This window comes from Varanus komodoensis, unplaced genomic scaffold, assembly GCF_004798865.1.
Source record: "Varanus komodoensis strain SLA01 unplaced genomic scaffold, ASM479886v1 scaffold38, whole genome shotgun sequence".
Classification (NCBI taxonomy): Eukaryota; Metazoa; Chordata; class Lepidosauria; order Squamata; family Varanidae; genus Varanus; species Varanus komodoensis.
In genome coordinates, this window is record NW_025335909.1 from 2472694 (window position 1) to 2495968 (window position 23275).

General features: G+C 48.6%; 1 protein-coding gene across 24 annotated transcripts in view; it reads right to left on the bottom strand.

Annotated features, from left to right (window-relative positions):
* Positions 1-23275, bottom strand: part of FBRSL1 (fibrosin like 1) — a 679964-nt gene that overhangs the window by 28106 nt on the left and 628583 nt on the right. For 20 of the 24 annotated variants that reach the window (XM_044440562.1, XM_044440561.1, XM_044440551.1 and 17 more), the window contains 4 exons: positions 9785-10178; positions 8468-8721; positions 3534-3739; positions 922-972 (listed from right to left, as the gene is read on the bottom strand). In XM_044440562.1, coding sequence (XP_044296497.1) covers positions 922-972; positions 3534-3739; positions 8468-8721; positions 9785-10178 — 905 coding nt within the window. Of the gene's footprint in view, positions 1-921; positions 973-3533; positions 3740-3849; positions 4011-8467; positions 8722-9784; positions 10179-23275 lie in introns of all 24 variants that reach the window. The other 4 variants (XM_044440541.1, XM_044440560.1, XM_044440559.1 and 1 more) reach the window with 2 other exon arrangements.

A 23275-nucleotide genomic window follows, 5' to 3' on the forward strand; every position in this document is an offset into this window, starting at 1 on the left:
AATTGCACAAATGCCTGTACCCCGGACCATCTTTTTAATTAGGGACTGACTTGCTTAATTTATCAATTGTGCAGAGGAACAAAAATGGAAGGAGCTACAAATACTCTGTGGAACAGCCTTCACATTTTAAAATAACTGTGTTAAGCTGCAGAAAAATGTGCTGAACATAACAAAATGCATTTATCACCTGCACATTCTTGGGATAATGTGAGTTTTGTATAAGTAAATACAAATGCACAAGATGGGTAAGCATGTTATAAGTATCAGTGGGTCACAACAGTGTTGATTAGGTCTGCATTATCCAAAAGAGTGCTGTATAGCTGTGGAACGAAACAGAACTACCCCGTCTTGCACTGTTGTTTTAGGTGCTAAAGCTGAAGGACTATATGGAGGAACACATAAATTTCCTCATGAAGGTCCTAGTCCTCATGAAAGTGATAAAACTGTCTCTGGTCCTTACCAATGCAGCCTGCACGATTCCTTGCTCTTTCATATGGACATATACAACTCAAGAAGAGTTCTAGCTGTCAGTTGTAAAAGTGTAGGGAATATTTCAGGATAAGGAAGTATTCAATCTCAACTTGACAGCCAGAAATGGTACGTACAACCCCAACCCGGATTCACAACCTCAGTAAGAATTAGGCCTTACAGAACAGCAGCAAAGCCTGGCTTTGAAACAAAACCTGTGAACAAAAGCTCAACGAACTGGAATTGTTTGACAGAAGAGAAAGGAATGTTACTATTTTACAGTTCTAGAAGTTTATGGTATGTTTGTAAAAATAAAATTAGGGGGAAAAGCACAGACATTTGAAGAAAGTCACAGACAGAGCTATGAGTTACTGAGTCAAACACCCATAAACAGCAGCAAGTACAAACACAGAATGATCCTTCCTTAAAAAGCAAAGCCCACAAAACACTCACGTTGGAATGTCGAAAATAAGGGTTATCAAGTTTGGGAGCGTACTTGTCGAACTGGAAGAGAAAGAGAAAGAAGACAAAAGAGTGAGTTTGCTTTTCTGCAGCTCTGGAATGCAGTCTAAACATAACGAAACACGTCCCGCCATATGATACACTGCAGAACTAGCTTTGCTTTGTTGTTTTTTTGTTTTGTTTTTTTAAGAGCACCTGCGTATCTTTCACACTTCACGGCCCTCTTTAAACCTGTAAATGCACAGTAGCGGAGTAACACATTCGGGCCGCTAACACAAATCGTCCTCGCCATCTATGTCTTCCATCAAGAGCCCAGTGAACACCCTAATTTATTTCCAAAAGTGAGGCCCTAGACTATGGCGATGTGAGCTGCAGCAGAGCAGAGCATCAAGTCTCATCAGGCCACGCTGGCATCCTACTTAACCTTTGCCTATCTTTTTCACATGAGCAAAGAGCGCTTGGAACTGTCGTCATCTGTCTTCACGGCAGCCCTGCGGAGCGGCGCTCATCACGGCCCTCTGTGTGATTTGCTTTCAAGGCCCTCCTGTGAATCCATCACCTAGTTTTAATCCAGGGCCAACAGTTTCGCCCGTAAGTGCTCTGGTCTGGGTGCCACCTAATCATCCCTCATTGACACTTCCCCTCGATCATTCCTATTAGAGATTTCTAGCTCAGCTCCACCAGCTCTTTGTGAAGGAACGTAACCGCTAGGCAAGGTTATTATACAGACCCATCCACCATGGATCTGGACCCCAAATTCTCTGTCCTGGTCTTTCCGCCCGTCTCAGGCCAGTGAGCATCTGACCTGTGCTGCCATCGGCATTCTTAGCATGCCCTTTGAAGAATGCAAGTATCTTAGCCCTAAGCCACAGGGAGCTGTGTTGGGGGGGGGGGGCACGGGAAGGTGAGCAATGACCCCTTTGAAATGGCACTCATTCGGCAAGCCAGCTGTTGTTGTGTGCTTCTCCTCCATCCAGGAGAGCAGATTTGCAATTGTGTTAATTACAGTTATTACTGGAGTCATGTACCCTCCAGTGTAAATACCATAAATTACTAAAACACATGCAGCTGGCAGTTTCAACACCACCCGCTCCAGCATTAGGATTAATAAACCCATTTAGTGGAATATAAGAAGATGGGAGCTCAAACGTAACAAAAGAGGATGTGGCAACACTGTTTGCACTCTTTCCCCTGACATTGACAGGGTGCGGGTGGGCGGAAAGGAGCTTTTCCAGCAAGAGCGGATGGCAGGATTCTTAACTTGCCAGCCCTTCACGGGAAAAGTCTGAGATGGCTTTATGCTAAAAAAAAGGGGGGGGGGAAGAGAGAGAGAGAGCGCGCGCGCGCGCGCTCCCTAAGACAGGGGGCAGAGGCCAAATCTTGCTTTATGCAGTGGAGAAGAAGTAAATGCCGCCTTCCATGAGACAAGGTGCTGGAAAAGGACCTTGATACCCTCTCAAAAGCCGAAAGACACAGCAGCACGGGCACGTCTAGGGCATGGGGATTTTCTGTTGGCTTGCAACATGTGGGCCCTGCTTACGGCTTTGGTATTCCATCAACCAAGGCCTCTTTGGGCCAGCCAATGACTAGATATGGCATTATGAATGAAGTGGAAGGAGCGGGGTGAATGGCTTCCTGCAGAAACAACACGGACCGCCCAGGTGGCCTGTCTGGGAGGAACTTTGAAAACAACTTTGGTCCTTGAAGAGGTTCCCTGTCTTGCGCAAACATTCAATCTTACACTTAGCATGATCAGTGTTGGGAAAGCGGAGACCGGTGTATCATTTCTGGAATTGCCCAGTCAACCATTAAGTCCACAGAAGCCACAAGGGGATAATATTGCATTGGATGGTAATGAATATTTAAACCAAGCAACACAGGCAAATTGTGATGGCAAGATGGCAGGTAGGATGGGGAGAAAGGTGGCAACAGGGAACATCCTGTCCTGAAAATCCCACTGGCCTGGCCATTTCTGTCGTGATCAATCCATGCATTGCTACCAAGGCGCCTTCCTGCAATACCCCATGTTGATGCGCCGCATAAATTTGCTTTATTTATCCAGTTTTGCATTTATTTGCTGTCCCTCCACTCCTAATGGAGCCTCTGGAGTACTTCCCATGCATCATCTCCGTTAAAGGCCTATTTGTCTCGGAGGCTGGAGGGGAGCTCCTTTTCAAGCTGCTTTTTAAATGTAGGGACAAGAAAACATTGCAAACCAGCACGTGAGGACTGCACAACTGTGCGCACACATTCTCTTTCCGAGAGGCTGTTCGGTCAGCTGCCCAAAGGGCGTAAAGGCAGGAGAAACGCATGACCCTCCCCCATACAGATCCCCCTGGAAACAGACCCCGGCAGCAAGTCTGCAAACAGCAGCCCTCGAGACCCAGGAGCAGGCTCTAACCCCAAAAGCCGAGCATGTCTTAAACGCTAGTTTGGAAGGGTGCTGCTGGTCCCACGCTTCAAGCAGCGGCTTGCTGGGGATGCCAGCAGAAGCGGAGGGAGGCATGGCTTCCTCCGCCTTTCCTGACAAGAGCTGGTGCTGGTCGGGTTTGTCAGCCAGACGGGCGTCTACTTATCCTCGCCTTCGGGGAGGGGGTACGCACCAGGGGAGGTGCGGAGGGCGGCATCTGGGGCAGACTGGACGGAAAAGGAGTGAATGTGTGCTGGTGGGTGTGTTGGTGCTGGTGGGTGTGTTGGTGCTGGTGGAACTCTGCCCTCTGCAGCGGCCCCGGGCCGAGGGGGGCACCAGCCCTGTCCGAACTCTGAACCAAAAACCGATTGTTCAGCTCTTGCCTGAGCAGCTCGTGATCTAGAAGAGGGGAGGGAGGAGAGAGAGGGGGGGAGGGGGGAGAAGACACAAGGGCACAACAGCCGGTGAGTTTCGCAACAACGGAGAAGTAAAAGCGTCAAGATAGTCACCTGGCATTCCCTGTTTCGGCAGGTCATGCTGTGGTGGTTTTCTACGTGAGGACTCATTGGTGGAGGTAAGAGAGATGCCTGTGACAAAGTACCAATCAGAATCCCCGAATGAGGCTGGCAATACATGATTGGTTGGTTGAATGATATCAACAGGCTGGTATCTAAAGACAAGAAAGAACACCATGAGTCATCACAGCAGAAAACATACTGGGGCGTCAACAACCGCTCGGCCCGCCCCCACCCGCCTCCCAGCCCCGAGGGTGGCATGTATGGGAGGGCACCGGGGTCCCGCGAAAGGCCCCCCAAGCTTATCTGCCTGCCTTTCCACCCCGCTGCCGTTTACGCGTCGTGCACAGGGCATTTCCCCTAAATGGATAAATTGGGGGAAACATACACACGGACACGATCGCTCATGAAGCACAGCACCCAGAGTTCTTTTGCTAGGGATGGATGGACTGGGGAAAAGACAGCCGTCATGTTAAAACATGCACGCACGCATGCACACACACACTCACACAAGTGCCTCAATACAGAGAGGTCCCTTTCCAAACAAACGGGATCTGATTCCTTTGATTTTTACCCTGCTCTTCAAAGTATTCCCATGGCAGCTTACAGCAAATTTAAAATTACAAGAAATCATGTTAAAATGAAAATATAGTTGGAAACCCAGTTGTATCTACATAGACAGTGCTAGTGTGGAGTATTAACGTGCAACTAGCTTTTTCGGGAAATCTGCTGTTTTGTGCAAGGAGCTTCTTTTGGTCGCTAGTAAAGGGGAAGCCTGGCTCTCTGCCCAGGCCAGCCGTGGCGTCCTAAAGGTGCGGGCTCTGGATTTGTGGGAACACTGCCCCCGCGGCATCCTGCTCCAGGTGAAAAGTCAGGGGGTATGGAAGTTATAGACGGCTTGGCAAGTTTGATAAAAGCTGTCTGTAAGACCACCCATTCGGGTGAAATCCTATTTGATCTGATTTGGTTATTCTATTTGTATTTGACCATCTTTCCTGCAAGGAAGTGAAGGCAGTTTATATATTCCTACTCTGTTTTACCCTCACAACAAGCCTGTGAGGTAAGCCGGACTGCGTGCCGGTGAGCAGCCTAAAACCAGCCAGTGACCTTTGTGGTCCGGCGGAAATGAGGACTTGGCTCTCCCAGCGGTGAACTGCTGTGCCACGCAGACCCTCAGGCGAGGAGTTACAGGGCTTTCCCTGTCTAAACATGCACAGGATTTGGCCCTTACTCCCCTACACTGTATTTCCGGGGTAAAGATCCAAGTACAAGTTCCCTTGCTGCGATGAAAGGGCAAGCCTGCGCCGTGGGCACCCAGTGTGCCGTGTGCCTGGAGCAGGCGTGGCCCAGAGTGCAGTTCCCGATTAGTATCAGGAAAAAACCGGGAGGGCTGGAGAACTGAGGCCTGACTCAAGACACGAGATACTTCCGCTCGCATCTAGGCAATCCATTTTGTGTTTTCCTGGAGCATGGGAGAAGGAAAAGGGCAATGGATTTAAAAGCTGGCAGCTGCAGGACTCGGTATCTGGTTTCTCTGACGCCCTGAAGCCAGCTGGGAGGACCTGCAGCTGACTTTGAACTTCACTGGGGCATCGCCGCTTTGTCCCCGTCGGCGCTGGGGACAGCAGGTGAGGGTGCGCTGAAGCCCCCGCAGGAGCCGAGCCTGACTGGCGTGTATTTGGTGGGGCTGGCTCGCGAGAAGGGGCCACAGCGCGTGCAGAGGCTCCCCCACCCGGAGCTATGCAGGGGATTGCTCCAGTCGCTTACGGAAGGTGGGTGCACTGCGGCCCCACAGAGCACTAGCACGTGGCCATTGCGTGGAACTGGGTGCAACGCCAAACTTGTGCTGCGCTTTGGAGCATTTAAAACGTTTCTCATAGGAATGTGCAAAGCTGCCGCATTTCTGGCTATCCTTTGCAGAGCATCCCCCAAAAGCTCCAGGAAGCACAGCCAACGGTCAGGGACGATGGGAGTACAGCTGCAGAGCACCAGGCTGCCTACCCCAAGCTCCAGCATGTGCCCGTCTGGACCATGACGGTTTGCTCTAACTGGCAGTGCCTCCCAGGATCTCGGGCTGAGCCCCTCCCTGAGGAAGGTGCCTAGTTCAGGGCTACGCTACATACTTCGGGGGCTTTTAACCAAAGACCCCAGGAACTGAACGTGGGCCATACATGTGGAAATCTTACGCTCAGCCACTGAGATGCGCTTGCTCCCCAAATGCACCCCCTTGCCACAAGCCTTCTGAGGTGTTCTATGGCACAACTGGATTATTCTCTTCACAGGGCAGGTGGGGGCCTCGGGGGGAAAGGGGTGAGTGCCCGTGGTTCCATGGAGGGAACCACGGGCACTCACCAAGCCAAACCAGTGACCTCCAGATGCCTACGCCTGGTTTCAGGGCCTGAACGCCTTCGGCTCGCGGAACACCAGGCATCAGATTCTCCAACATGCACCTCACGTCACCTGCCTGAGCTGGAAAATGCACCCTCTGGTTCTGGGCTTGCATACAAACCCATTGCTACAGCCTGGCTCAATAGGGGCTCAGTTCATAAGCCACACCAAGTGATGGTTTTTATTATAAACATACCGAAGAATCCAGCTCTGAGGCAACAGTGGGCAAGCCATGGTTTGCAGCTGCCTGCCTGCTTTCATTTGCTAACCCCTCCGCTCTTGTTTCAAGGGGTCACTCCCATTTCCAATGCATAAAGAGCCTCTTCAGGGGACACAGCATCTCTGGTCGTGGCGTGCCAACTTTCGCGTCAACAGCAAACCAGTTAGCACGAACCACAGGCTGCAAGCCAGCTGCACGCCACAGCTCAAGAGCACCTCGCAACCTATTTCTGAGTTTCCTTTAACTTCAACATGGAAGAAACTGTGGAAGGAGCAGGTCGCCTAGCCCCTGGCCCCAATCCTGCTCCAGCTAAGGTCTCTAAAGTGTCAGAGATGAGTGGCGGGCTTCTCTGAGCCCCTCCTTTCAGGATGGGAACGGCAGCCGCTCAGCCTAAAGCTGTTCATAAGGACTGTGGATTGACCTTTAGGTCCAGCCCTTTCCCAAAGGGACGGCGGGAACGCGGGGGCAAAGAGGAAGCCACCACTTCTTCTAGTGGCTATTCTCTCCCCACACACCTTTCCCATATATTAACGGGGTTTCGTCGGAAGCAGGAGGGAGGGGCTGGTGTGACTGCACGTCCACTTTAATCCCCGCCGGGTTAGTTACAGTGTCAAATGCCGGATCAAAAGGGGGCCCAGTGGACAAGAGGAGCGCAGAAGTTTCCAGCTGCCACCAGAGCAGCTGTGGGCTAGTGGGGAAGCTGTAAAAGGGATGCTGAACAGGCTGGAGCCGAAATGCAGGCATATTTAAGGATATGCAGGGAACCTTTCAAATGTGGCTGGAAAAAAATAAGGTTTTTCTCCAGCTCCTTCCTCCTGAAATGCAGCAGGGGCAGTGGTGAGGCAGACAGCTGAAACAAGGGCACGGAACAGCACTGCCCTGAGACGGGACGCATTTGCCTTCGGTGGGTGGGGTTGCTGCCCATCATCGTGGACTCCTAGGTAGAATCACCCAGGCTGTGTCCGTTCTCAGCTGCTCCGTGACTGAAATGTCCTGCAGGGCTAGGCCAACTTTGCCTCTTTCCCACGCCCCCCGGAACCGTTCTGCGTTCAAAAACCTTTTACGGAATGCACTCCAGTTCTCTAGTGGAGCGGCAAGAGCGCCACTATGTGAAAACAGCCCCACTGCTTTTCGGGGAGAGGATTTTATCTAAAAGCTGCGTGTGCTACAGTTCATGAACGGGGCAGGGCAGGGCAGGTCTTCCGGAGAAACCTGCACACCTAACGTCCCTGTGTATTACACACCACGCGAGGCTGCAGTCAAACTTGTGACACGGCACAGAGTGATGCTGTCGCGCTGGGTATCTCCCTGCTCAGGCCAACAGTGTGGAGCCGATTCAGAGAAAGAGGAAATGAAGATGCGACAGCACAGGGCGACAACATGATAGCCGCAGGCCGCAGGCGAGGGGTGGGGCCCCCAACCCAGCAGCAGCCCCCGTGTCTCTGAGCTGATTAGTTCTGTCAGAGAAGGAGAAAGAGGAAAAGACAAAGGACTTTCTTTCCCTTTCTTTTTTTCTTTTGACACGGGACTATCAGATTCACAGCTGGGTTTGCGGAGGGGCCGCTGCTCAGGTTGGGTCCCACACATCTCCTGCCAAAGGAATCAGGTAGCAGGAGATGGGAAAGCCCCTGCTCTGCCTCAGGCCCTGGAGAACCACTGCGGACTAATACATGATTCTGCACCAGATGGGTAAACAGAGCTCACGGCACCCCATGCTCCTGTAATGGGTCTTCTCTCTCCTCCCGCTGCTCTTCCCCTCCATATCTCTAAGCCACTTCGACTCAAACCTCCATGCATACAATTCGGAAATCCTCCTTGGCCCTGGACACTTGGGCTTTGAGGGCAGGTACCGGGCCGCCTCCTGACCCAGTCCCATTCCTGCTGCTTTTGAAGGGTACCCGGATGAGCAACCGCCTCTCCTTCTCTACATGCCTGGGTTTCATGGAGCACGAAAAGGGGAAACCGGTTCCTCAGCACAGAGCCCAGAGAGACGGGAGGACCTACCTGCGGGGTGACCCGGGATCACAAGGCTATTGGTGGGTAACGCTGGAGGAGGTGGCAGCGTTGGAGGGGTAGCAAACATGGCCGGATGGTGCTGGTGTTGGGACGGTGATCTGAGTGGGAAATGGGAGGCAGCGAGGTTGGAGATGGAAAGGGGTAGAGCCGGGCCGGAGGAATGGTGGGGAGGGATCTGCGGGGACAGGGGGAGGTGTTTGGGGAGGCTAATGCTCGTGGTGCTGCTGGCGCTGCTGCTTCTGCTGCGGAAATAAAAATGGGGTTCGGAGGGGCAGTGGGTGGGGGGAGAGGGAGAGGGAGAGAGAGAGAGGAGAAAATGCCATTAGAAAGCCAGCAGAATTACAACAACATTCTGCAACATAACTAGACTGTTTGCAAAAATGCCCCTTCAAGAAACACCAGGAAAGCTGGTCCAAGCGGAGGCTCTACGGAGTTCGAACCTGGACTTGGACGTGTTCCTTGGGTGGCATCCCCTTTCATTTCTGACTATCTAGCACAGGGCTTGTTTTCTCACATCGGTATGTCAGGGGCCCTCTCTGTCTTTCCAGCATCTTCTGCTACAACTTTCCGCATGCACCATTTAATTGCCTTTCGAAGACTACAGCAAACTTCTGATTTCCTCAGCTCGGAAAAGGAAGCGTCAGCATGAACAGAACAGGGATTATTCCTCATCACAACCAAGTAGGGGCTTCTTTTCCTGGCCTTCCAACTTCTGAGCCAAATGGGCACGTCGATAACATCATTAAATCAGCTTGTACAGAACAAGAATCCCATTTCTGCCCAAGTCAACTACCCCCTTCACAAAGGCAAAAGAAGGGAAGGGGTGTTTTGTTTTGTTGTTTTGGGCAAAGAAGAGAACTGCCACGAGAAAGGCAAGTCCTCACAAACAAACAAACAAACAAACAAACAAACAATCAAACTCACCCACCCTCAGGAAATTCAGGTGACTTTTGAGATGAGCTGCTCTGGGCAAGGTTTGGACCTCATTCCAGGGCCCCAACCAGTGCCAGCTCCAGAGTTTGGAAGGATCTTGGACGAGACACCCTCCAGGGGCCTGTCCCTCGTGCTCCCCTCATGGCCCCCGCTCGCTCACTCGCTTGCTCACTCCTACTGCTCCCCCCGCCACCTTCTCTGGGCCAGAGGGAGAGGCAGGTGAGCCAGCAGGCCACCACAATGAAGCGGAGACCCCATTCCAGGAGCCTCTGGCTGAGAGGTGCTGCCCGGGCTGATGCGTGAGAAGCCGGCACTGCCCCGGGTAGCCCCTGCGGCTAGCCGGAGAGCCACGGATGGACGCGGCCTACTGACCTGATGTTATTGAGTCCGTTGTGGGACACCTGGTGATGCACCTGGTAACCAAGCGGAGGCGGGATGTGGCTTGGAGGCTGTGTCCGAAGCTCAGGCAGCAGCTGAGGCTGCGACTGAGGCCGAGGCTGAGGCTGCGACTGGGGCCGAGGCTGCGGCTGAGGGGTGAGCCTCGGCAGGGCTGGTGCTGAGATCAATGGCTCTTTCTTCAGGAGCGGGCTGGCCCGAGCGCTGGACGTGGGTGCGGAGGAGGTCGTGGGAACGGTCGTGGTGGGTGGGGGGCTGTGGAGAGGCAGCCCGAAGGGCAGGTCCGGGTTCAGCTCCTGGCTGCGCTCCAGCCCAGACACCTTGGGGATACTTCCTGCTTTCGCTTCGGCTTTGTCATTCGAGGCTGGACCTGCAGAAACAAGAGAAGAAGGCAAAGCGTCTGAATACTGAGCCGGAATGGAGGTGGAAGGGATCCAGGCTCGTTCCTGACAGTAATTCCTGGGCCTTTATGCATGCTGTGTTGGATTCACAGAGTTTGTTTGGCCCTTCAACAAGGAAGAAGCTGGTTTTGTTAGCACAAGTTAACCTGGGGCTGGTTCGGGTTTCCCTCCGACGGGACGGACAGACCTGTCCGAACTGCACCCTTTGAGGTGCTAGATTACTCAGCTCCCAGCAACAAAGAACAGCAAGCTCTTCCCCTGGTAGAAAGACTGGCAGAGAAAACTGGGGCAGAGATAATTTGCAAGGAAACTGCCTTACTGTGAAAAAAAAAAACTGGGATAGGGTAAAAAAAGTGAGATTTATTGGCGAACTGGCATCTATTTCTTAAATACTGGAACAGAACCAATCCGCTTGAGAAGATGCCACAAAAAGTGTTCAGTGTGGTATAGCAGGGAATATCAATTATGCCAAAAAGATTATAGATCTAGATGGCAATTCTGATGACTGATGTATTTTGCTAAATTGGATCCTCTGTCTAGTGATTATTCTTCCCTTTTTAAAAATGTGAAAGGCTCTCCATTTGAAGGCATAATTGCTATAATTCACATGTGCTGTTGTTTGTTTTTAATTAGTTTGCATTGTGTGTGTATACACACGCGCACAAGCGTGCGCACACACGCACACAATCCCTCATCGTCACGTTCAAAATCTCCAAAATCGCTCCAAGCTGCACAATCCAGCACACCAAGGGATACAGCTCGGAGAAAACATTTACTGGCGGGTACAAAATTGCAAGGTAAATGTATGCATTATTGACTCGGACACATTGAACAGTTCTGGCCCAGGTGTTAAATATTAACGGCCACATTTTGCTTCATTTTTCCTCCAAAAGCATACTTAAAAGTATCTGCCTACAGTATCTAGCAGCATGGCCATTACATGGTAAGACTTAACCAGCAGCTGCGTAAATATGGGTACAGATTGTTTGTTTGTTTGTTTGTTTGTTTGTTTTGGGGAGATAAACCCCTAGTGAGCTAAGGCCCAACTGGATAGAGTGTTAATATACTTAACTGGACTCCCACATAAACTAAGAACCTGCCTCAGGCTTCAGAAGAGTCGCTCTTACTTCACCTCAATCCCCTATCAGTAAAGTGAGAATTACAATGGCTTGCAGTTGAGCCTGTGCTCCATCGACTACTTGGGGAGAGTGGCCAAGTTCTTGTTGAGGCAGGTGGTCAGCCTTGGGTCTGAGATACTCCACCTGCGACTGCAATAGGGGCATTACATGACCCAAGGCACCTTTGTTAACAAGGTTCTGTTTGTTCACTTGCCTCCTTCCCACGGAAGCACAACAATTGATCCATGCATGTAGAAAACTAGCGTGTTCAAGGAGATGGCAACTCTAGAACATTCCATGTGCAGCGACTTGTCTCTGTGTGGTTAAACGCTGAATCATGTGAACCCAGACACAGATTCCCCACTGGAGAGTTCAGAGGCCAGAGCCCCTGCCAAATAATTCATCAAAATCCTGTGGTTGTATTTGGGGAGTTTGGGAATGTGCAACGAAGGGTTTTCAGGGGCTGTTCAGGAGCCCAGCCCCAAGCTGCAGTTTGGCTTTAATGATCTGGAAGGCTTCGGGGACGGTGGGTGCAAGTGACAGCGATCAGAAAGCCCCTGAGACTGCCAGGAATGCTGCCTCTTGGGAGATAGGCAGCATTTCCGCTCTGTTGGCCATGTAATGGCTTTCTGGAGACTGCTACTGGTCCAAATCCTGTGCTGCAATCCTGTGCTCACCCCAACACTTAATTGGGGTGTTTCAACTTAGTCGGGCCATTCAGCTACAGCCAAGTCCCTCCTGTCTCACTCTCGCATCTGTCTACTTGTTCCAGGCAAGGACGGCCGCCCAAGGCCCGTGCTTGGTTTCCTGAACTAGGATTTCACTGCCTTCTTTCAGTTGTGGTCCTGCCTTCCCATTAGCGTGCACAGAGTGGCCAACGCCACTGCACAAAGCAAGTGCCACCATCAGTGAAAGACATTTAGCAAACATAAAAGCGTTGTTACACACAAAGCGGTTCCATGAAGGAAAGTGGTGAGCTGTTTCCACTGATGTGAGAAGGACCTTGGACAAAGAAAACTGCTTTCAAGAGCTTCTGGGCATGTCCAAAAGTATTTTCATCATTGCTTGATGAAAAATGTATCGGCCAAGGGTAGGGTCCCCTTTCCCGGTTCTTCCTGAAGATGCCACAGGTATACTGTGCCTTCCGCATGAAAAGGATGTGCTTCACCAAGCCAGAATCCTTCCCTTCGTAACACCTCTGGGATTAGGCAGGGAGGAGGGAACAGCAGTCCTAGCTAACCAGGACTGTGTCCTGCATCTTTTAGTTCACACATTTAAGCCCCAACAATTGAGCGACTGAGCTTTGGCAGAGGTTCTCTTTCATAATTTCTAACAAACCTAAAATAAGAAAATCTTCGTAGTGCTTCTCACTAAATTGATTTAACAAATGGACGCTTCACCATGCTAGAAAGCACTTCAGATGCAATGGAGGTGGGTGGAGGGTAGGTCAGGCATAACATTTCCAAACCATTAGTAGAATCACAAATCTATTATTAGTATACTCCAAAAGCTCATTGGAATTCCCCCGAAAGACCTTTTTTATGCATATGGATGCCAGACCACCCAAAACCAACCGATTTCATACTGTACTAGCCACATGTTAGTACAAAGAATCCTTGAACATACAAAGGGGCTTTTCACATGTTGCAAAAAGGCAGAGCACTGCGTATGACAGAGATGCATATGCACCGGGATTCCCTTGGTTGTGTGACTATAGTTTGCTACCATGGTGCACAGAGTTGTTGCCTACATGTCCAAAGGAAGGCTTCGTTTCTCAAACAGGTTCACAGATAAAGCTAAACTCAGGGGTGCATTATCCTCACTGGAACTTCTACTAGCAGGCTACCACTGAAATTAGAATGACCTTACTCGCCACAGGATTTCCACGTATGTGATGCCCAATTTCAACATGAGATGGTAGCATATACGCTTACGTCCGTATATGCCCGACCGCCCCTTGAGATCTGCGGGAGAGTCCCTTCTCCGGGAACCCTCCATGAAAGAAATTAGGAGAGTAAGTACTCGGAGGAGGGCTTTCTCTGCGGTGGCACCCAACCTATGGAATTCACTCCCCAAAGAGGTCCGCCTGGCACCGTCATTACTGGTTTTTCGGCGCCAGGTAAAGACTTTTTTATTTAAACATCATTTTAATTGTTAAAATATATGATCTGGCCAGGGCAACTTCTTCTTCCTTCTCTTTCTCCTCCTATATTCTTTATTTACTTATTTTATACTGTTAATTTTAATTTTATATTATTGTATCTCAGTGTATTTTTTGTATTTTTGTATTTAGTGGTAATTTATTATGTTCTATTTTATTTCAATGTATCTTATTGTGTTGTAAGCCGCCCCGAGGCTTTGGCAAGGGGCGGCATAGAAATGTTATAATAATAATAATAATAATAACAATAATAATAATAATAATCTAAGTCATAATTTTGGCACATGACCTCCCATGCACCAATTCTGCTTTACCTCTGGTTCAGAAAACCACCCAGGAACAAACCTGGAACTCTGGGCTGTTGAGGGGAAACAACCCTGAATTGTTGGGTTAAAACTTTGGCTTGTTTTCCCCTCAACAACCCAGGGTTCTGGGTTGGCACACCGTGCCAAACAACATGGGGTTGTTTTGTAAACCAGAAGTAGCAAGCCAGTGGAAGGCAGCTGACTAATTCGTGGTTGGCCATTCCATGTGAACTGGGTTTTGGGATCTTGACTGGGTTTATGTGGCTCCGTGCTAACAGATCTTCCCTCAACACTGTCCATGCCACTCTTTGTGAGATGTAGCCACCTATGGGGAGACGATTGTGAGCCTTGTTTCATGCTGCAACCTATGCCCCTGGGGTTTCTCTGGGGGCCAACAAGACAGCCACTTTTGCAAAATACCTCTTCTCTGATGGAGGCTGAATAAAATTTGATCGCCCCACGTTTTCTCATCTCGTATTCCTCGGAACGGCACAAGGCCTGATTGGCTGCATTGGAGTACCTCTGGGCTTTCAGAAATAAGAGCTGTAGGTCCCACCCTCCGGGCATCTGATTGCACAAATTCTACATCGTTGACCTCTGCTCCCAATATAAACAAGCATGAGATTCACCACCCTGTGCTGGAACATTCCAATGACAGAAATGTGTTTATTTTTACCAAGTTCTAGAGTAGTTAATTTTCATGCCTCATGATAACAGGCTGAGCCAATTTGCCTAAGACTCAACAGTCAGCTCCAATATTTCAACCTTAATTAAAGCTGAACTCGCGTCAGCTCAGTTCTTTCCTTCATAGAGCTTCTGACATTTACACTGATTTGCATCTCAGTTGAGCTACACTGAAGGCGAGATCGGGCTGACCACTTCCCCCTCCTCTGCATCCGTCCCAACTTTAACCCCCTTGCAGCAAGCCAGCTTAGCTTTGCTTGTTTTCTAATCCCCGGGATACTTTTATCAAGAAATAAATTCTTGAGACTTAGTTTTTGGTAAGATGGATTGAGGCAGAGCAGGCAGGCATTGGCAGGACTGAATATTCCATAGCACAGGGCATAAAGTTATCTCATTATAAAAACACTTCTGTATCTTAGCCCTGGAAGCATCCATCACACCTTCTTAGATGATCCCAGCTCTTTTATAGCAACATCTGAACACTTTAAAATCATTAATGTGTTTGTCCTTGTGACACTCTTGTGCGGCAGGGAAAGGCTATAATTCTCATTTTACAAATGGGAGCAGAACGCCATCCAAGGCCACTGGAGGAAGGAAATGTATGTCTTGGGTGCTAGCCTTGAAAAGGGTGCCCAGCCATTGTAATTTATGGGATGTGCTTTCCTTTGTTCCTGGATGAAGCTGAAGTATCAACACCAGCACTGGGAGAAGCGACCGTGCTGGGAGGCAAAGATGGCAGTGCCATGATCACCTGGAACCAAAGGAGGCAGTCCAGAGCAGTAACCTGTGCCAGGTATACACAGTGGCAGGTAAACCAAAAACAGGCCACTGCACTGAAAGGGTAAGGCATTAAAAAGCCACTTTCGGATAATAAATCATAGCAGTTGCCCAAAGCAAACATACGACGGAGAAAAATATAGTGAAGCACGCATATGAAGTGACTAATCAGACATTAAACCAGATTGCCAAAAGTCCAGGTAGACAAGGCAGTGTTTGCCCTGACCAAAAAAGATAATGGAACTGGGCATTCTTTGTTGGGGGTGGGGGGATTTCATAATTAAGGTGTGGTCACAGAAAGTGCTCATTTAAACAACAAACACAGCCATGAACCTAATGGAAGCATGCACTCTAATTAGGCTAATATGTTTAGGGGTAGTTAAGCCTAGCTCATATTAATGGGAATTCGGGACATGTGGTGTGGTGGAATCGTGGGCTGTTGTGAAGCCACGGGTTGTTGTTACGGGTGAATCCTGCAGCAGGCATGGGTTGTCCTCCTGGATTATTCATGGTTAACTCCTCATAGTTAAACTCACAGTACAAGGTTTGCACATGCACAATATAATGGCAGCCCATATTTGACCCATATCCAACCTGTTTTCTGAGTTGTCGTAAGATGTCCACCAGCTCTTATTAATTTAGGTGGGCAGTGCCACAGATTTGGGAGGGATGGGTGCTGGTTAGCCTGTTAGGTTGCCTTCTTTAAAAAAAGCAATTTATTTAAGGGCTTCACTGGGTCTTAAGAAAGCTTCTGAGTGACACAGGTGAGAAATCTACCTGGGTATTTGAAATTGGCTATAACCCTCTAGAGGAGACCAGCTCTTCTTTGGGGAGGAGACTAGTTCTCTGCCACCACACTGAACCAACACGCATCAGCACATGTGTGTTGTGCACATGCACCAGGCAAAAAGACAGACAGACAGAAAAGGCCCAGACACAGATTAAACCTGTTCTATTAGAGGCATTTACTTCTGAGCTGATTAAATGTTGCTCAAAGGAATGCGATTAAAGCCTGCAGAAGATGCTCTTGTTGGGTTCCTACGCACCACTGCTGGGTTATGCAAACAGAGTTCGGGGCAAAATGCTTCCAGCCCTGCCTCTTCCACTTATTGGGTGATGCCAGCGGCTACACACAATCGGCTCAGCACTGTGTATAAAGGCATAAAAATGTTTTAATAAATAAAATAAATAAATAAAATGATTGGAAAGAATCAAACTGAGCCTGTCCTTTGCCTCTCTGTTTCTGGAGAAAAGGAAAAAATGGCTCTTTCGTGCATGGGTTGACTTTTCTTCCTCTAGTGCTGGTAAAGAAATGTGTTCATGCACAGCAGGGGTTTCCACTGTGCTCTGGTTCTGTTAGAGAGAGGCATTGCTCCTGGCTTTGCATGAAGAGGGTTCAGTCCCTGTCACCTCAGGTACTGCTGGGGATGATGAATGTCCGAAACCTTGGCTGCCAGTCAGTATAAACAAACAGGAACAATCTCAATGGCCTCTGTATAAAAGAAGCATCTTGTGTTCTAGGAGTACCCTTCCAGAGCTCACCCTGTTCTCCAGTTATCACGCTGTACTACGCGCTCCTGTAACTTGAGAGTAAGCCTCACTGAACTTCCTGGTAGCCCTCTTAGTAGATACACAGCCTTGTGCTGCAAAAACCCAGCAAGCAAACACACACAAGCCTCACACTGCTGACAAGCTGATGAATACTGAGTAATGGAAGGCCATTAACACACACAGTTTGGCTCCTGTTCTTCTGCTTAGTGCTCCACTGATGTAACTATAGGAAGGGAACACTAATTAATGCCGTGCCCCTTCCAAGAATCAATTAACTCAGTTTGTGCATTTAAGGTTAAGAGACATACAGATACACAGGGATCGCAGTGCCGGCAACCTCCGGCTGATGCAGCTTGCTCTGTGTTAAGGAAATAAGGGCGCACCAAGGACCCCTCCCCTCCCCTCCCCTCCCCTCCCCTCCCCTTAATGAAGTTTGAACCAGTCATCTCCCAAAACACATTCACACATGGTCAGGAACAAGCAGAATGCTTGATCGCAGGTAGCGGCCAGAAATTATGGACTGTCTGAGCAGAACAAAGTACAGCTGCATGTATTCCTGCCTGCTCACTAAAATCACGCGTGTATTTCCACTGGGAAAACAGGTTGTATATCGAGCAGAATTCAGCGTCTGATACTAAATTTGGGGCCAAGGGAGCTGCTCAGTTCCCAGTGTCCCCGAATCCTAAATCCAACTTGGGCCGTCCTAAATCAATCTCCTCTCGCTTGCCCTCTTTTGACAGGAAGTTCCGGCAGCCAACTTGGGTCCAGCCTCTATCACTTCAGTTCATTTGTACAGAGCTGTCTGTCAAGTCAAATAGTCTTGCAGCAATCTAAAACACCCTCAGAACAGCTGCCACTGTCAATTATCCTCTCCGACAGCCTTGACTATCAGGAAAAGAACTGGAGCGAGCACTTGCCAGTTTTAATAAACTGTGTTGCCCAAGTCATTTAACCTGCTATATTGCTGTACACTCGGGCTGTAACAAGCCTTCGAGCTTCTGGAAAAAAGGAACTGCAGCAGGGAGCTGGCGGCTTGGTTCTGGACTCCGCCATCAAGTCCACCTTCCCTTTCCTCTTCAGAAGCAACCTGGTCTTGAAGCAAAATAATTTGCAGAACATTTGCATTGCGATTTGGAATGCAAAAGAATCTACTGTTTATCTGCACTGGATACGCATCCTCTGAGATGGATTAGGCAGAGGGACTGTAATTTGTCCGAGGCTACCCAGGCAGCGGAATAGGTGAGCTGAGGGCAATTTAAACCAGACTCTTCCCCACGCTGGATTTCAAAAAACCTGTCAAAATCACCTGAGCACGCAATGCTATGTGTGTTTAGACTGAAGGAGGTCTCCCAGGATTCTCCAGCTAGCATGTCCTGGGAATAGCAGGGCTTCTGCGAGTTAGACTCTTGAGTACGCATGGTTCTAAAGGCCATTCCACATCGTTGAGAATGGCCACAGCCCTTCCAACGGAAGCACACAGGTGCATCTGGCTTGCAAGGTCTCCACTACAGACACCGACCAGCTTTTAAGTCAGTATTGCAGCTGTCTATCGACTAATTAAGTTAATTGATCGAAACTTTTCAAAATGGGCTAAACAGACACCGGGAAGCATTGTAAAAAAATCTTAATTACTTTTTAATCTAAAGCTGCAGATGCCAGGAACATCTTCTAAGGTGGTGTCCGCTGTCAGATCCACAGGCAACACGTCTGAAAGCAAACACACTTTTTTCTGTGAGGCTGCTGCTTCGCTCGAGTGCAAAAGTCCCGCAAAATGAATGAAAACTCTTTCAAAAATTAGGTGGCAGCACAATGTTAAGCGGGAGTGTTCCTTGTTTGTTTATGGGCAATCCACTCAAAAGTATGTAACTATTTTTAAATCACGAATTCAAAGGCCTGCCGAATCTTTGTTTGCTCTCCTGGGATTTACACATCGTGCTTTGTATACTAGGCCAGAAACCAGCTGCATTAGTTATCTTGGACTAAGCAGGCTTAAGTGTCTCGAATGCCTTGGAGATTTCTGTTTTCTTACAAGTGCCACCTCTGAAACAACAACGCATGAAGTGCACGTGCAGGCGAAGCGAATAGCAACGCCACTGGAAGTTGCCATGAGCAAAGTCTTCCTGGGAAATATTTATATGGGGGTCAAAGCTTTGTGGTGAGAGTGTTCTTTATTCCTAAGCAGCTCAATTGGATTGGGAAAGTGTCCAGCAAAAAGAGAGAGCGAGGGTTTTTGTTTCGCTTTTCTGCCAAAATAATTAAAAAAAAGCTACCCTGGCAGAGAGCTTTTGTTCCTCTTGAACAGGATGGTATGATTTTTGGAGCCTGCCACCCTGTAGCTAGGAGGGCTGGCTGTAAGAATGGATGGCGACACACCAAAGCTACAAAAAGATGAATGGCAGCGGGTCCTGGAGCAAAGGGTTGGGACCAAGGAATCAAGGGCGAGGATTGCCCTTCAAATCCGCAGAAAAGTTAAGTCACGCCACATTTCCCGAGCCAGGCGGCTGCTGGCAGCGGTCCAAGGCAAAGCTGAAGCTGGATTTTCAGCCAGGGCACCTACCGTGGACGCCGGTTCTATAATGAGATTGGGAGTTCCCTGCAGACTCTTAATCTCGGGTTGTGATGTTGGATCAAACCCAAAGGGGCTAAATCCCTTCAGTCCTGATGGGCAGTGATTGGCCCCTTAATGACGCAAGAGGCAATTGACATCACTGGTGGACATAAAAAATTCAAAAGCATTTTGTGTCTGCTAAGGACAGCCCTTATGCAGCACGAGCGAAAAGTTATTTGGAGAACCCAGAAGCTTTTGAAATAACTAAAACAAATGAAGAATGAAAAGAAAACCAAAAGGGGGAGCCCCCCAACTTAAGCATTCAGGTCAAAGACTGGACCTTTTAAGAAGAGACAACCTTACAATTTATCAAGTGATCGTGTGGTTTTAATTAGTCGAGTAAGTGCAAATAACAAACTGCCAGCTGCCACATTATAGGAAGAAAATGTGCTACTTTTTGCTGTTTGAAATCCATATTGATTCCCACCCGACTGCTGTGAGTTATTAATCACTCCAATTAAATCCCAAACACAACTCTTTGCACTGAAATTGAACCCACACCAACTGATCAATAGCACAAACCTCCAGGAGCAATTACTGCTCAGCCTAACAGAACAGACTGTTCTTTGGGAAATCTGAAGGCAGCCATTCTTCAGCGGAAACTCCAGCCACTTTTATAGACACAGCAAACAAACTAGACCGTCTGTTCCCGCAAGCGGATGTAGATGTCTCCTCGCCCGCCGAGGGAGGAAAGCATATATCCCCTACTAAATGGAGGTGTGTGAGCGGGCGGCTGGAGTCTCACAGGAATGACCCACCGCATCAGTGCAGTCCTTAAACAGTCCTTCCAGGGGATGCTTCCTAGGGCTAGCATCCACAGCAACTTCAAGAATGGATAAGGAAGACTGGGCTGGTTGCAGGTTTGGGGGAGATCTTGGGAAAGCGCCCTCAGCAGCCCTTTTGCTGTAGGGATGGGTTTACCCGGTCCAGAGCCACAGGCTTCCTTTTCCTTCTCCCTCCCCCACAATTGCAAGGAGGGGCAAAGTTCTGGGCACTGGCTGCACAGCTCCCTGGGTGGGTCACAACAATACAACCATATAAAAAGAAATGTAAAGACGCAATAATCAAATAATTTTCTCTCCCTCCATCACGGCTCTCTTTCGCACCTCTTTCCTAACCCAAGCAGTTCCAGATGTCATAATCTTTCCTCATAGGAGAGCTGGTCCAACCCCTTAGCTGCCCTTTTCCAGCTCTTGTCCCAATTGCATTTTGCTATTTAATGTGCTGGCATCCAGGAATGCGGTTTTGCACATGACCAATTAAAATGTATAAATGGACGCTAAGAAATGGTGGCACCAGAAAGGGTATGGTGAGCATGAGCCGAGCTGCCAGATAAGACTTAATTTATACAGTTAAATTATATTGTTTTATATGATGTTATTTATTTATGCTTGTGAGCCGCTCTGAGACTTCGGCGAATGGGGCGGCATAGAAGTTCCCTAAATAAATAAATTAATAAATAAAATAAATAAGTCATTGGCAAGATCTAAAACACATCCCACAAAAAGATGGAAGAGCAGCATTACTGGCAGACCTGTCATCCAATATGGCAGAAAGGCAACCGTGGGCTCTCCCAGGTTCCAGATGTGGCTGGACAGCTACCTGAGAGGGGTGGTTTGACTGCACTGGGCAGAGGGTTGGACCTGCTGACATTCTTGGCCCCTTCCAACACTCCTGTTCGATTACTCTAACTCTGATGACTCTAACTCTGCTCGTAACATGCAGAGAACAATGACTTATTCACATGCTGTAGCCTTCTGTTGGGAAGGATCCCAGATACTATAAGGGAAAGTGCAAGCAACTCCCACCACTCAAAGAATTCATGTGTGAACTGCTTGTTTGGAGAGTGCATGAGAAAGAGAGAGGAAGTGAGCACTTTTAAAAATGAACAGGCACCAAGCAAACGCTAAGCTAATTTCTGGCATGTGGGAAGGCCTCTGCACCCCCTCCCCCCATACATAACCATCACCCATTTCCCAAGGTCATTCAGGACATACCACTGTACCTTATCACAATCTGTTATTCCAGCAAAGCCCTGATAAGACTCTGCTATTGATGTTAACACCTGGTTTAATTTCAAGAGGTTAAAATGCCAAATCCTTTTCTTATTGCTACACTGAACCGATCTGCCAGGCTGTCTTAATACCCAGTGTGAGCTAAGGCAGCAATTTTGTTTGAACTGAAGAATCTTTATCCAACCTCTCCCCATTTTTAAATGACATCAGGAGCACTCCAGGTAGTAACAGTTTCAAAGAACACCAGCAACCCCCATTACTACACAACTTCCTCATTGGAACTTTTTTTGTCCTTTGAAGGTACTTACAGATGGAAAGGCCTGCCATTTTTAATCCTGCGGAGTGGATCCTTTTCTGAATCCACCAAGGTTTTCAACAGACAGTTATCTGCTTATTGACTAGCTTATCTGAAAATTGATTGTTGACCAGGTTATTAGTTTTACTTCTCCCCCATTCAGTTGCCACATCTACCTTTAAACACCGCATCACCACCACCCTGGAAGCTTATCCATGGTGCCATTTGTTTTGGTTTTGGACACATCAAAAAACTGCTCCCCGACCATTGCTGTGGTGCCCCAAATATGTGGAACTGGTTTCGCTGGAGACTGATTGCAGAGGGGAGGCTGGCCGTGCAAGGATCTCAGGGGAAATACAGAGAAAAAGGATTCGGTCTTACATCTGATTTGACTCTTTCTCCATCAGCCAAATAATCTGAGAGAGAGGTGCAGGATCTCTCCAGAATTTCAAGCACTTCCCCATCAAGCTCCTGGAGACCATTGGTAATTTCCACAATTAGCTGGGAATAGACTTAAAGCAGGAGGCCCCACATAAGCACTTAATGAAGGGGTCTAATACTTGGCGATGTCCCCCTTGCAGCAGGATCTTCCTGTAAGATCTACTCCAAAGCAAGTCCAGTTCCTGAGCATTTCCTCCTAAATTCAGCAGGAGGAAATGTGTTGTTTTCTGTTAAGTGCAGAAGTTTTCTGGCAAGCAGCTTCTCAACTGCCAGTTGCCTTTCAATAGGGTGCTCAAAGTTAATGCTGTGCAGCTCACATACCTTGACATCCCATGCTTGCAAGGGGTGGCCAGGTGGAGCTTCCTGCCCATTACATGTACACAGGGCAATTCCTATAAATAAATGCCTTCCATACCGGAATTTCAAAACTGCCTTGTTGCTGAACTTTTGGGTATCAACATAGCTGTGGGCTTTTCCTACCTGCCGGCCTCTCATTGGCTCATCCTTCTCAGCAAATTCTTTGCTCCATCTATCATCCTCCATTAGGGAACCTATTGGCAGCCAATTAAGTGGCGATGGACCTAAGCCATGAAGCTAATCAAGATGAGTTCAGGCCGCAGGCCACTGGCTCCCTACAATGAGGAGTGTCACATTGATTTTTCTTTCCCTTTGTGGGTTCTCCTTTGGTCTGTCAAGACAGATTTGGAGGGAACTGGCGTAGCATGGCTGAACTCTAGCGAGATGATGGCAAACTCGGAGCATAGGAAAGGTAATGGGCTAAAGGACTGGGTTTTTATCTTTGAGTGCCTGCCACCATTGGCCAGAAGTCTGGATATTTGGGGAGGAAAAAGGAGAATGGGGGATGGAAAGCAGGCTCCAGAGAGATCTTGTATTCACTGTGCATTATCTCTGATGCCAAGGGAACCCTCTCCATTATTCTATGGAAGGTCAGGACCAGTTCATCTCTCATGCATCACATCTTTGATATCTCAGCCTATGATTCGGAAATGTTTGTGTTATATTCTTTGAGCTGGAGTAAAATGTAACAAAACCCAGGAGGGAGGGAATCTCTTAAGTACGTATGAAGCACCAGTGTCCCTGTGCAACTGGC